This window comes from Thunnus thynnus, chromosome 16 (genome assembly GCF_963924715.1).
Source record: "Thunnus thynnus chromosome 16, fThuThy2.1, whole genome shotgun sequence".
Lineage (NCBI taxonomy): Eukaryota > Metazoa > Chordata > Actinopteri > Scombriformes > Scombridae > Thunnus > Thunnus thynnus.
The window spans coordinates 7,821,919-7,836,746 of NC_089532.1; the positions used below are offsets into that span (position 1 = coordinate 7,821,919).

General features: G+C 40.6%; 1 protein-coding gene across 5 annotated transcripts in view; it reads right to left on the reverse strand.

Annotated features, from left to right (window-relative positions):
- actn1 (actinin, alpha 1) overlaps positions 1-14,828 on the reverse strand; it is a 58,262-nt gene that overhangs the window by 12,397 nt on the left and 31,037 nt on the right. For 3 of the 5 annotated variants that reach the window (XM_067614411.1, XM_067614414.1, XM_067614412.1), the window contains exons 4-9: positions 13,738-13,824; positions 13,004-13,091; positions 8,359-8,437; positions 7,742-7,823; positions 6,732-6,817; positions 556-648 (exon numbers count right to left, since the gene is read on the reverse strand). In XM_067614411.1, coding sequence (XP_067470512.1) covers positions 556-648; positions 6,732-6,817; positions 7,742-7,823; positions 8,359-8,437; positions 13,004-13,091; positions 13,738-13,824 — 515 coding nt within the window. Of the gene's footprint in view, positions 1-555; positions 649-5,215; positions 5,302-6,731; positions 6,818-7,741; positions 7,824-8,358; positions 8,438-13,003; positions 13,092-13,737; positions 13,825-14,828 lie in introns of those variants that run through there. The other 2 variants (XM_067614415.1, XM_067614413.1) reach the window with 2 other exon arrangements.

Here is a 14,828-nt window from a genome sequence, read left to right on the forward strand (position 1 = left end):
TGTACTTGAACGCACCACACAGAAGTCTTTTCAAAGCAAACCATGCCTTTGATGGATTGTTGAAAGTTATTATGATAATATGACTTCTAAGACGTAACAAAAACATTGAGAAAATGTAATGCTCACTATGATGGAAGACCAACATCAAGTCATTTTCAAGTCTCTCCATATTGTTCTGACATTAACTGGAACTAAAAGCTGCCTGGATGGTAGAAAAATTACCTTTATCAATCTTAAAATCTTGTGTTTTGGAAAATAGTCTGAAGAAAAATGATGAAAGCTGAGCTAAAACAGGCAAAAACACTGATATGGTCTCATAGGAATGACTCTTATGATACTTTTGTATGCGTAAGACTCAAAACAACAGTGCTTTGCCTGGCTGCTTGTTTATCTTTATCTACCATGTCTGTGGTCTATAACCCTGCTCGGAGCACAAACATCCCCGGGGCTGGGAGGCGAGGGAGTGGCTCAGAAAAGGGGAAAAGGGAGAGAGGGAGGGAGGAGGGGGGGTATAGGAGATGCAGGGCAATTATAGGAAAATTGGGGTGTGCTCACATCACTGGCCAGCTTCTCATAGTCCTCCATCAGCTGCTCATTCTCTTGGTTGACAGCCAGCACCTTGCAGATCCTGTTGGCCGCTGTCTCCGCCTGGATGACGGGGGCGAGGGGAGAAACAGTGTGAGACAGAACTGAATGACAGGACTTTTTTGGGCATCGTCATAAAGCTTCGGTGGTGTTCAGTCGTCTACAATGTGCATTGCATGTATATTTGGTGCAAGCTCCAGGAAATTAAAGGATATATTTGATTTATTCCTGCAATTTAACTGCAAACATCCATCCATATTGCCCACACAAGTGCCACAGAATTTCCCCCAATGAGTAATTTTAGGGATGAAGCAATAGATCAGCAAATATGCTGCAAGCAAGTGAAGACAGGGCAGCTAGCGTATGATGATATCCCTGTAACAATGTCTGGGATTGTGTGTTGCACCATGAATGTCACCAAAATGTCCTATGATTAATAATGTAATGTCTGTTTCTGGCAGGAAGGGCTCTAGAGAGCAACATTGACACCTCAGAGACCTTAGTCTTTAACAAGGACATGTCATATTGTACCTGTTGTCAGCTGTAGGGGCACCTTTCTCTCTGCACCGCTGTCTTTTTATAGAAAAGCAGCATACAGTGTTTTATTTTAGTCTCTCAACCTACATACAGTTCTGACTGGGGAAAAGGAGAGCGAGGCCCCCTGTGAGGATAAAACAGCCCAGTCGGGTAGGGGGCTCATCCAGAACACAACGCTTCCTTAACACGGCCTGTCAGTCTTCATCACTGGACTGGCAATGCGTGAGTGAAGTAGAGTTTCCATGACAACATGTGGTCAGTTAACCCGTTGGGTTTAAGATGAGTAAATGTGGTCAGGAAGGCTCATTCAAAAAAAAAAGAACAGAGAAAATACAGACAGAAATTTAAGCAACATGCACAAAGTCAGGAGGATGTGCAGTGTATTTTAGCGCAGAAATATTCCATAACCAGCAAGATATAAAACTGTCCACCAGTACTTTTGGGTGTTAAAGTTTAAGTGGCTGAGATAACATAAAAATCGGTGAATGTAATGAATCAGCCCAAACTGCACCGCTATCGATTTCCCTCTAAAGAGCTTGACAAGAAAATTAATACATTAAAAAAAGGACGATGGCTGCAGTATTTCCTTCCAGCAGTGTCCTTTTTAAGAGTACAGACACAGAGTAAGATAGACTTGAATCTCCCTCCCACCCCATTTCATAGCTCAGAGACTGGCATCCCACACAAGAGGGCTGCTTCCAGCCTCCTTTGTCGTAAGATCACGGGGGGAAACTTGGCTCGGTCAGAGACATGCTCCGGGGGCTCCAGGAGCAGCAGGCGAGCTGCCTTAAAAGGAAAGCCAGGATGTGCAGGTCGTGCTTCTGTGAGCAAATGTTTGCACGCTGGGCCTGTTTACTGAAAGCCCTGACAGCCAGGACCTCTTTTACGAATTACTTTGTCCTTACATTAGAGGTTACAGCAATGATTATTAAGGCGATGACTATTTTAGTGGTTCATTGTGAAGCCAACGTGGCCCCAGTTTGTGTCTCTCATGTACAGTATTAACATGACATTTGAGTCAGAGAGCTGAGCATCCCTGGAGATCTTTCAAACCCCAGAGGAGAAGGGTAGTAGTAGATTTGTCCAGAGTCATAATTAAGTGCTCTCTTTCCCAAGTTTCGACTCAACACAGAAGTCTCCTTGATGTGTAGAACTCAGGACCAAAAGTAAAAAGTTATGTTATCAGGTACATTTATTCAGGGCTGTAGCCCGGATTTAAGAAATACTGAGGTTTTTATTTTTATGATTTATGATATTATGATTAAATTTTTTTCATCTTTTATTAATGCAGCTAAACTTCCAATAACTGTTTCTTGGGGGGTTACATGGAAAATGTATTAGCAAACAGTTTCCTATTTACACACCCTGCAAATACTAATAAGGAGTCCTGTTTCAGTCCACGTGATAAACGTAAGACCGATATTCACTCTCCTTTTATGTCTGTGTTTTGTCTCCACCGGCTCCTGAGGGAAATATCTGGCTGTTTAGCTGCTAAATGCTCCATTATGCTCACCAGCTAATTGCTAACTTTGTGTGTCTGCTTTTTGATGATGGGGTGGTGGTGTACAACAGGTTTATCAGGTTTGTTTTTTTTTGTTGCTGAAAACAGCTGCCTGCTGCAGCTGAAATGACTCTATGAGAGAGGTGTGTTAAAATAGCAAAGTTGCAGGTCAGAAGACTAAAACGATTAGCTAAAAGGTGCTAAAACGTTCTGTGAGAACTGGAAACTTGGGTAATAATTATCTGTGGGTTCATCCCTTTTGCAAGTAGTCATGTGATCCACTGTTTACATAAAAATACTGATAATAGCCACTTTAACTTTTCAATTATATGTTCTGTAAATTCTCCTTACATGACTGTCTACATTTTGTTTTAAAGCCTTCTTCACACTCCTACGTATGTAACGCTGGTGGTGAACACTAAATCCATTACTTTTATTTAAATTGATTTTTTCCCTCCTAAAAACAGTCAAATTTTAAGTATTTTGGTCTTGCAATACCAAAATCAGCCTTAAAAAACCCACCATGTGGAACATGTGTGTAATTGTGGAATATAAAGTCTGCCGCAGGTCATTAAACCCCCCAAATTTCCAGAAACATTAACCAAGACATGACCTCAGCGACCTCAGTTGTGGCTACATGTATGATCCTGCATTTAGATATATTAATATTCAGTATTTTAGATTTTAATACATAATACATACATTGTTTATATTTTTGGATATCACTTCCAACAAACCATGTTGTGGTTTAGGGAAGAGTCACAACTTGGAAAACCGGTTAAATTTTTTATTGTGCAGCAGCACACAGAGTGAGTTCCTGCGAATTCTGTAAATATCTTCAAAACATGTTGTTGAGAAACCTTCTGAGTTTCTGGATTCACCAGAACTGTTGCTATCATGGACCTTTTCTTTGTACAGTGAAAGTGAGGATTTCCTTGTCCAGATACAGCCAACAAAGAGAAGTGAGTGCGATGTTGTTTATGGGGAAACTTCTGCCCTGGAGGGTACAGTCTGAGGCGGGGAGGAGTAACTGTTCCTCTACCCTCTGTTTCTATGTGAAATCCATGCCAACACTGTAAAACTGTGCGCCAACCAGCAGTGGTTTCCGGACTCCTGCTCCTCGGGAGGTTCAATAGCTCCATTAAGGAGTGGATCCTAATAAAGATTTTAAGTACAGGAGACTTAGCGGATATCCTGTGTGTGTGATAAGTCTCTATTATTCTCTGCAGAGATCTTGAGCGGATTTGGCATGTCTTTGGCATAATGTATTCCACTGAGAGTGTAGGAACTTCATGCTGGCAGGAGAGAAAGGTTGTGCGCTGAATCAAAGATCAACATGCTGCTAAAAAAAAGGGCAGATAAGGAGGTTCTGCGTAACTGAAGGTTCGGTTCCCACTGGGGCTGCGCACAATAAAAATATATGAACTCATAGCAGTTGAAGGCACATAAAATGAAATATTTCACCACTCGATCTGCTTAGAGATAATCCGGATATTTGTGTTTCTTGGACAGGTTAATGTTTTAAAATGAGCTTGGATCAACCAGAAATCCCGCTTGCACCTGAACCGCATTCATGACTTATCGTCTGGAGGTAAAGAAAGTTGTTCCCTGACTGGCTAGTTGTCACATTGGTTATTTTTGACTGATTAATTTTATTTTTGTCTGCTAAATCAGTTGTTGCACAGTCTGTCTTCACTTTTTTTTTTTTTTTGGCCGCTTGGCAGCGAGCTGTAAACACATTGACATATTATCACTTTACTAAGTTGACAGGGCGAACATGTTAGCAACCAAACTTCATTCTTTAGGAGTCATGTCTCTGTCCACCTGATGAATGTAAGTCTAATATTTAATCTGTTTTTAGCTGTTTTTGTTCTCCACCATCTCCTGAGGAAAGTATCTGGCTCTTTCACTGTTAAATGCTGAACTATGTCCAACAGCTAGCTGCTAATTTTGTCTGTCTGCAGTGTGTTGCTGGAAAGTTATAGAGTATAGAGGCCTTTATCTGAGCTTTTTTGCAGACAACAGCTGGCAGCTACGTCTGGAAACGACACCAGTGAGAGTGAACAAAAACAGTATAGTTATGGGCCGTAAAAACCAAAACAATGAGCTGAATGAAACTAAAAAGCTCTGTGAAGCTGTGGGGAACTGCAGAGTCAAGTGATAATTCTCACTCATGGGTTCACTACAAACAACTCACGAGCAGTCATATGATCCATGGTTGATGTATATAAATGATTATACAGTAGCAGCTTCAAAAATAATACAAAACCCTCAAAATATACCAGACATTTAGATTTCTATAGGTCATTGAATAGATAAATTTGCTGATAAATGAATAGGAATAGTTGAAAAAGCTCCTGAACTTATCACTTAGCTCAAAAAGCATCTTTAAACCTTCAATAAAGAAGTAAGTCAGGTAATATTGTCATTTCTGGTGTAGTACAGTGTTTATAGGGTCATTGTGACATCACAGTAAGCAGCCAAAAACCAAATATTGGCAAAAACGACTGTCATTCTCTGCCAGCCAGTTTGGCAGGTATCCAATCATTGTTTGGAGATTTTTTTATTTATATTTTCCATTTCGTTTCTCACCTTCTGCTTGCCTGAGAACGCGTGGTAGTAACACGACACATAAGTCATGACGGCCTTCTCATCTGGCCTCAAGGTGCTAATGATATCTGCCCAGGGAACAGAGGAAAGGGGGAGAGGACAGAGAAGAGAGAAATGCACAAGAGTAAAAGTGTGCAGAGACAAAAGGGCCAGCAGGGGGCGTAATCACAAGAGGAGGCAGCACTGGGGGCACAGGTCATCTCCAGTCTACCTTCAGCTTGTCTTCATGTTAGTTTATTAATTTAATTTAATTTAAAGTGGGAGGTACAAGGACTAATTAAAAACACACTTTTAAATCCACACATTGAGGTCAAGTGTCTGTAGTAACTCATCTTAAAACACTACCAGAGATTTGGTATCTAATATCTGCCAATACCTGTAAAATATGGAGATTTCAGTCCATCAAACTAAAAACTAAAGTCAAGTTTTCTGCACTATTGCATTTGTAAGAAGGGAGAACTTTTTGAACTTTTGCATATTTTCTAACTAAACTTAGAAACATCCCACTCATCTGTCTCAGACAAAATTTAAGGACCGGCTGTGTCATGTATCTGAGATCTATGATGCAATCTAGAGTCCAGCTGTAGTCTCACTGCTCTCAGTGAGGCAAGCCACTCCTCTCCCTCTCTCCAGTTATAAACACAGACATTTTTTGATCCGAGTTGCTTAAACACAGCTGCAGTAAAATGCTCTCTCTGCTGCTGGGCCTCTTAGACGAACCTGGGTCTTATATAACTGGTGCTTCATGATGCTCTGCTTCTCCCTGACTGTCAGAGAGGAGAGAACAGCACAGTCTGAAGCCTGAGTTCCTGTTGTGCACCAAGGTAGCTGTCAAGCTAACAGACAATCATTCATTATCCAATGGGGAAAGTTTGATGCAACACGTCGTTCCTCCAGAGAAACACAAAAACAGACTCCCCACTTAAGCCAGACGGCATGTATCCATTAAAATGAAAAGACAGCTTGCCGCTTGACTTTGAAGTGTCGGTTTTAATTTCATTCATTCCTCCACCCTCTATTTAAGCTGTCGCTCTCCAGGCTAAACATAACCATCCATTTAAACATGCTACATCTCCCCCACCGTGTTAGACTTCAGGCTAATTTGTTTCTCTTCGTCAGCAACCATGGCTTTTATCACAGGAAATCATCATCATTTATGAGACAAACTTCGCCGCACCTCCCACTCTGTTCAGATTCTGTTCAGCGTAACAAAACCCTAATCAGGGCTGAAATTGGGAGCCTACAGTGAACTAACGATGAGGTAGACTGGAGACACACTTGTGCTCATTGCCTCCGAGAACAGTAATGTAGTCCCATCATGCATTTGGTGGCGTGAACCATGCGGAAAGTGAAGGAGAGTGACCCCTGCAGGGGAAGTTGTGCACTGCAGAGAGAGAAGGGCGCTGTTAGGAGAAACACATGAAGATAGAAACAAGGGAGGAGGGGAGTGAGGAAGAGGAGGAGGAGGAGGAGGAAGGAGACGCTGCATCCAGGATACCTTCTGGGCGCCTGAGAAGGCGTGGTAGAAGCTAGAGACGTAGGTCATGATCGCCTTCTCATCCGGACGGGCAGTGCCCACAATGTCTGCGGGGAAGAGAGGAGGTCAGGGAGGGGATGGAGGATAGAGGACGGGGGTTGGGGGGGGGTGGGGGTTTTAGGTTGTTAAACAGAGCACAGATCACAGATAAATGAAGACACAGGAAGTAGAGCTGGGGTTCAGCTCTTCACATGAACAATATCCAGAGAGGAAAGAAAAACACACAGTGTCACTGTCCAGATGTGCTTTACAGGGAGGATCATATCAACTTTGCAGTCTGTCTTAAACAAAGAAACACACAGATTTTCATGTCTACAACTACTGAGTGAGCAGAAAATCAGACTTTAAGATTCAATATGATGTCTAACAGCTTTAATTTATATGTAGAGGAAGAACTGTATATTCGCATTAATTAAAAAAGCATGTGTGTCTCGCTCTGTGTGCACAGCTGTGTGACTGAGGCCAAAATATACTCTCTCAGAACACAGATAAAGCCGAGATGTATTACGTTTTTTACAGTGATCATATAAAGCCAAAGGGGACATTGGTACCTAGATATCAACAAACAAGCAACACAAGGACTCCTCACAGTCCTCCCGTCCCGTCTCCTCCATCATTGCCAACGCAGAGTCAGTGCGATTTAGCAGTGAACAGGGAGAGTGTAGTCAGTAAGAATGTGAGGAATGTAGATTGACGTATTCACAGGCAGCGCTTGAAGCTCTGCCCATTTTCACACCTTGGAACACCTGGCTACTCGCTGCAGAAAGCAGGCGTGGCTGTCAGATTGCTGGTTTCTGGAAGTTACAAAAATGAGGTGGTGCAGGGCCCAACCTTGTCCTGAAAGGAGCTTTTCATCGCGTTCAGACTCTCTGAACAGCACTTCTGAGAGAGTATATATTGGTCTTTAAACACAGGAAGAAGTCTGGGTCTCCTTGTCATTATTATGCTACTTTTCTTCCTTGCCAGCTCACCTTCTGCGTCCAACATTTTGGGGATGTCCAGGTACTTCTCTGCCACGTCGAAGGCTGTGTTCAGGTTGGTCATGGGGTCGTCCTGTGAACCACAGACACAGCAGACCATCAGCACTTTTAGACTCAACTTTTATATCTTTTAAGAAGGATGATCTTTTTGTTAAAATATGCATGTTTTTTTCTTCTTTGTGATCTTTTTAATTAAATTTTTTTCTCTCGATTTATGAAATCAAAATGTTCTTTGCAGCTTGATTCATATCAAGGTCAACGCATCTGTTTTACTAAGTAAAGCACAGTTTCTCTACCTTTTGTTGCTTTCAATGGCAAAAAAGCACATTGTCATACCCTTTCACCATTAAAGCAGAGAAACTCAAAACATACTTTTAATACTTTTGGCAAATAAAATAAAAAGTATGCTGTTATGTCATTGACAAATTAGGGACAACTACTGTTTCACCTGGTTTGGACAGAAGGGCAAAACTAAAATAGCTTCCTGTCTTATTTTCTGGCTGTGCATTTGATTTAAGGTGACTCTCATCAGTATCTCTGGTTCAGGGTCTTAACTGGCTTCTCTATGTGTGTGTCTGACAAGCTCATGTCAGGTAACATTCGCTCACCTTGCGCAGTTTTCCATAGTCAATGAGCTCTGGACGGTGTCGATGAATGAGTGCACAGAAACCCAAACCATCTTTCCAGCTGAAAGACAGACAGACAGAGAGAGAGAGAGACAGAGAGAGAGAGAGTGTTGTGATCAGGGTGAAAGTGAGGTGAAACATAATGAGATGAGGAAAAGAAAAGGAATTTGACTTTAATCTTTGATCGCCTCATTCCCCTCCTTCTGTCTCTCTAATTAGTTTCATGTTACACACCCACATCCTCCCGGCAGCATGTGGTGTGTTACTGTAACTTTACCACTATCAGCCGACAAGAGACATGTTATCTCACTCTGCCACATGGTGCAAGTCTCCACTTCAAGGTGAAGAGAAAATAAGAGTGAAAAGACTGACTTTAAGCTTCAAATTAATATCAGATTTAACATTAACTATAAAGTCAGGACAAAGTTTCAGTGTGTTGGGACGATCTCATTCCATGTAAAGTGAAAACAGTGAACAGTGAGGGGACACTAAGGCAGCGGTTGTTGTGCTTCTCTGAAGAACAAAAAAGTGGAAACTTGGGTGACCCATCAAATTACTTTCAAGTGTGATGACAAAATGGGTTAAAATCGGTTACTCGGTTTTGTGGGACATAGTCTGGAACGAGTTCAGAGAGAAACAAAGTCCTGCTTGGATACTTTTGTACACTGAACAGACATAGTACTTTGGTACTGGTTTGCTTTAATTTCCCAGAGTAATTGTCTTGGCACATGGTCTCACTGTGACTTACTGACTTGCAGATGTGGTCCAGTTTTATAGAATACTGCAGCACTGTGGCTCCACACTCAAAGAAACGACTGCTAAGTTTATTTAATTATTCCATGTATTTATTTATATAACTTTTTTTACGATGTAAACGTTAAACATAAACAGTACCATTAGCTGTATTTTCCCATATTTAGGTAACACTGCATTAAGTGATTTTATTGATTTCTTGGCCACTTGGGGGCAGCGCATCGAGCTGTAAACACAACACTTACATATTATCACCTTATAAAGTTATAAACAGCTGCCCATTTACACATCGAGCAGACATGCAGTGACATTAGCATTCGTTCTGAGTTGTGTTTCTGACCTTATGAATGTAAGTCTAATATTTATTCTCCTTTTAGCTCTGGTTTGGGTTCCACCGACTCTTAAAGTCAAGTCAAGTCTATTTATACAACATTTCATATGACAGATAAGGAAATATCTGGCTCTTGTGACTAAATGCTCTTGAATGTTTACTAGCTTGTTGCTAACTTTGTCTGCTGTAGTGTGCAGTGGGGTTTTTCAAGCTTTTTTGCTGAAAACAGCTGCCTGCTGCTGCTAAAAATGACACACATGAGAGCTGTAAGAGTGAACCAAAACATAATGCCAAAACAATGACTTAAAAGACGCTTAAAACACTCCATAGAGCTGAGAGGAGCTGCAGAGTTTGGTGGTAATTCACTGCGGGTTTGTCAATATGACTGACACCTTTCACATATAGCAGCTATAAGCTTTACTTCCCTCTGCAAACCCCTCAGTAAATTAGAAACTCTGCAAATGCAATCATAGAAATGCAGATAAAAACACGTGTACACCAGTTCCAGTAAGCACATGTGCAACAGATGCAGCACTGAAGTGTGCCAAACTGCTAGATTCAAAAGCCAGCACAAAGTTCAAGAACATTACAGTCAAACATAATTCTGTCTGCAAATCAATAATCATGTGCTTGTTTATCTGATAGACATATTTTTAGTTTGGCCCTCTGTGTTCCATTGATTAACAGCCTAGATGCAGAAAGCAGGCTGTCTAAATATAGTATGAAGGTCCAGTGCAGCACAATCTCAATTTAGAAGAGTTGTGAGGATTTACTGGTGCTCTCTGCTTGCGTGGTAACACATTAGTGAGATGGGTTATTTAAACGTATTACTTGCCATTAAAAGTGCCTGTAATGCACGAGAGGGGCTTTACAAGGCTACTCTTGTACCTGAAGCAGCAGTACTTGAGTGCTTGAGAAAAAAAAAAAAAATTAATACTGCTTCCTGGTCTGTCTCTCATGTCTGGCTGAGATGTATTGCTATCATCTCTCACAGAGAGACCACATCAAAGGCCTGGCCTCTGCTCTGGCAATCCCCCTCTCCGGCAACGGGATCATCAGGCCTCTCCCTTTACCTTCTCCTGAAATGACCTCGTCTCCACCTTTCTTCTCGCCTGGGCTTTCATCCACATCTGAGGATCACAGCGATCTTCTTTCAATAATTCAACACGCATGGAATCATTGTATGACGTGGTTTCAGGCCCAAACACACGCACGGCATAACAGGCTCGACTCATATCCACGTATGCAGTTTTTCCACTTGTAATTAGACTGCTGGCGTGCAACAAACTTTACTGATATATATTTAAATGCACTGGCTGATTACTGCCACCTCTTCTCCTTCTCTGTTGGTTTATGATATGTCTGTTGGTCTGTTCTGCGTTAAGTCTGTCTGCTTTCATGTCAGCTCTGTTCACCATCAACGCTGTCTGAGGCCGCTGCTGTCGTCTGTGCTGAATCAGGAACTATTTCTGAAATTATATATTTATGTAATCCTGGGGTGCTAAAAGTTTAAGTTCTTATAAAATCAGAATCTAACCAGACAAGCTGACAACCACTTTTTTTCATACGTGTCAACATTGGGCTTTGAAAATAAGGGAGATTTTCCAGGACCCCACCTGACCATAATTTTTACATTATGAAAAGAGTTTCCTCTCTCGGCTCCAGAGATCTAATCACCAGGTGCCTTTACTGGCAGCCCTGCTGTAATCGAACAGACGGTTAATGTGTTTTTTTGTGGCTTCTCGGGCACGCTTTTGTTTAACAGACCTAGCATGCACTAAACACTAAAGTCAACACACCTTGCAAAACACAACTGTTTCCTAAATATCTTTTGTCAGAAATAAGAAAATAGTCTCCCAAGTATTTAAATGTTTACACAGAGATCTCTCCTATATCCCACCTATTTCTTAAAGGCACAGTTAATGAGGTCAACAACATTTTAACAGCTTAAGAAAACATCTTGTTAATGGAGTTGTTGTGTAGTGTTGCCATAGTTCCTGTATTAAAAGATCTATAAATCCTTTTATAGCAGGTTTCAAAACTTGTGCTTGGACTTTTGTTAGTGGGGATGCCCTTTAGTGTACATTTGGATTTGCATTTGGGTCATAAGAGGGATTAATTTGTCTCTACATTGTTAATAGTAACAACTGTCTCTGTGTCTCATACGAGGAAACGATGTTCAAACGGAAAACAAAACGAGAGCTCCTAGAAGCTACAACAGAAACTGTGGTAGGAAGCCAGTGTGAGCAAACAGCTGTAAAGTGATATGAAAATTTGGGTAAATGGCGTTTACGTGCATATAGTCTCCGCTACAGCCCTGTGTATAACTGTAAAAATAAAAAAAGGGAAATACTGGAGATTTTTCGGGGGAAAATTAAGAAAACAGAAGCATGGCAGGAGAGGAGGTGAAAATACGGGAGAAACCCAGGAAAACCGGGAAAGTTGACAGGTCTGCTTTTTTATTTAAACTAGTGGGCCAAGAGGTGATTGCAGAACGGAGAGATTTATACAGTGAAACATAATCCTACAATGTTGTGTGTTAGTCAGAAACCATTTAAAGAGAGTTTGACATTTTGGGATTAACGTTTATTTTCTTCCTTGTCAAAAAATTATGTAAAGATCAATACCACTCTCATATCTGCTCGTTAAAGTTAGCTTAGCTTAGCTTAGCTTGGCCTAAAGACTGGAAGCAGGCAAACGTCCAAAGAACAGTAAACCCACCGATCAGCACCTCTAAATCTCACAAATTTAATGCTATATCTTTGTTTAATCCTATAAAAGTGTAAAGATAACGTCCGTTAGCTGTAGCTTCATATCTAACAAACAAACATCTTCTTATCTTGGTAACTTACTTAACTCTGAGCAAGAAAGTGAACATTTCCCAAAACGTCCAACCATATCTGTATTTCAAACTGTGCAGTGTTTACTCTTTTAAGTAAGTCTGGCGTCTCGGTGCCAGATGAAAACATTCACCATTCAATCTCAAGTGACGCCAAATAGCTGCAACAAGCTGCCAGGAAACTGCAAATTTCAGTCATCTTTCCAACAAAATGAACTGTGAAGCATCTGGAGTGAGAATTTTTTAAAAATACTGAACCTAAAATGCAGGTTTTACATGTATGAGATGACAAATTTTGATGTCTAATAGTCAGCAGTTTCTTTAGTCCATAGGCAAATCACTCTCTAGGCTGATGCAAATATTTAACTTAATTCTTTATGTCATCTTAACCGCTACAGCACAAACACCAGAGACTGTAAATGTGTGGGCTACATCCATCATACCAGCTCAAATTACTACTGAAATTGTTTTGACACCCCCCTTCAGGAGGATGTCTAAGCCTGAGGGATGACAAGTAACCATACTTGTTTACAAACCATGATTCAGATATAATTGGTCAGCGTAAACATAGACAAGCCAAAAACAAAAAATGCACCACTAAGGTTTGGACCAGATATAACCGACTTTAGGTGAACTATAACTCAGCATGTGAGCGGAGTGACCTTTTCGTGCTACTTATGATGTTTTACTCCCCAAAGTCTTACCTGATGTGAAAGTTTTGTATGTTGACATTCTTATAGGGCGCAGTCTTCCTCTGGCACCACAACAGGAGGCCCTCTTTGGCAGATGTCTCTGCGGTTGGGGAGAAGGGATCATTGTGAAGTTGGAGAAACTCTCAGGCTTTTTACTTTGACCGACTCTCCGCTAATCCCTGTTTAGTGGTGGATTAAGTGGAGGTGAAGCGAATGGGAAGCATGTGTGATTGCCCCGATGTTTCATGCTTTGTTGTATCCAGTGGATACAGAAGAGTGTCTGATGTTGTTATGCACCCAAACAGTAAAAATAAAACACTTTAAACCACTCTATGCTGGCTTTTAAGGCTAAAACCTGATCACTTCTGACATTTAAATTGGATTACATTGTAAGTGCATTATATAGACTAACCAAGGAGAGGACCGTATCGTAAACATTTCCCTCTCCGTAGGAAAAGAGCAGTCTGTAAGCATTCATATTCAGATTAACATGCATTAGCTCAAGTCTATATCTGGTATTGTGCGGTTTGTTTGTTTTTTAAGATCGGTCCGATGTGTGACAAAGGTCCTAATGCTGAGACACTGTGTCAATGAAAAGTGTTTTCAATTGCAAATGAAGACAGTGAGCAGGAGTTCTTTTCAATACAGCGAATGAATAAAGAAGCGTGTGGAAGTGTTCCCACACACACACACACACACACACACACACACACACACACACACACATACACACACACACACGGTACCTTCCACAGAAATGTCTTGGATGGCGAAGCGGAGGATTATGGTCCAGATCATTCCCAGGGTCATCTTAGCGTTGCCGTCTACAATCTCTGCAGAAAGGGCAAAGCAATAACATTTAGGCTACATTTTACATGTTGCATGTTTAGCAGCCACACTAGATTTGTTTAAATGTTTTATTTAGTTTTTTTTATTGCATTATATTAGATTCCTATGTTTCATGAGGCCTGACAATAACTCAATTAATGATGTAAGTTAGCATGAGAACCTAATTTACTTTATTCATGCAATTCTGTTTACTGCCAGTGTTCTGATTTGTAATATTTCCGTTCATTCATCTTTGATTGCAATTAAACTGTTAGAACGGCATTTTGAATCCTGTGTTTAACGTGGACCCCACATCAGATGTTCCCTGAGCTAATGCTACCATTATCACCGTAATTTTACCTCACACACATAGTTGTTAATCTGTTTATTTGTTCGCATTGATTTGTTAATTTGCAGATGAAATCTACAGGTGATCTACAGATGCTCTACAGAAAGTTTTCAGGCATCTAGGTTACATATAACTACTGCTTCAACAACATTTCATTCACTATATTATAATTATGTGCAGTTAAGACCTGCTTCACACTGAAAAAAACTTTCTCTTTTCAACCGAAGCCTAGTTTCAACCATGATTGACCTGCAGAAAACAAATCAGTGCTTACTGACCTGTTGTTGACAGAAACATGTGATATTGTATTGATGGGGTAGCGGTTTTCCAGTCACTCTATGCTGGTGGTGATAATTAGGCTACAGATTATCTTGAATAAATCCTCATTCATTATGACGAGATAGTAAAACACTTAGTTAATACTCTTAACATCCAATAACATTATGACACATAGGAATTAAATCCTTATGTTACATATAAACAATAATGATTAAATGATTATGAAATAAATACTAATGACATACTGTAATACTGATAACAGCCCAAAACAATATAGTGGAATTACAATATACACCACAGTGTATTATATATAAATAAGTAAGATAAACTTGTTGTAAAATGTAATATGTACGGTAACTACGGTAACAACATGTACAGTAG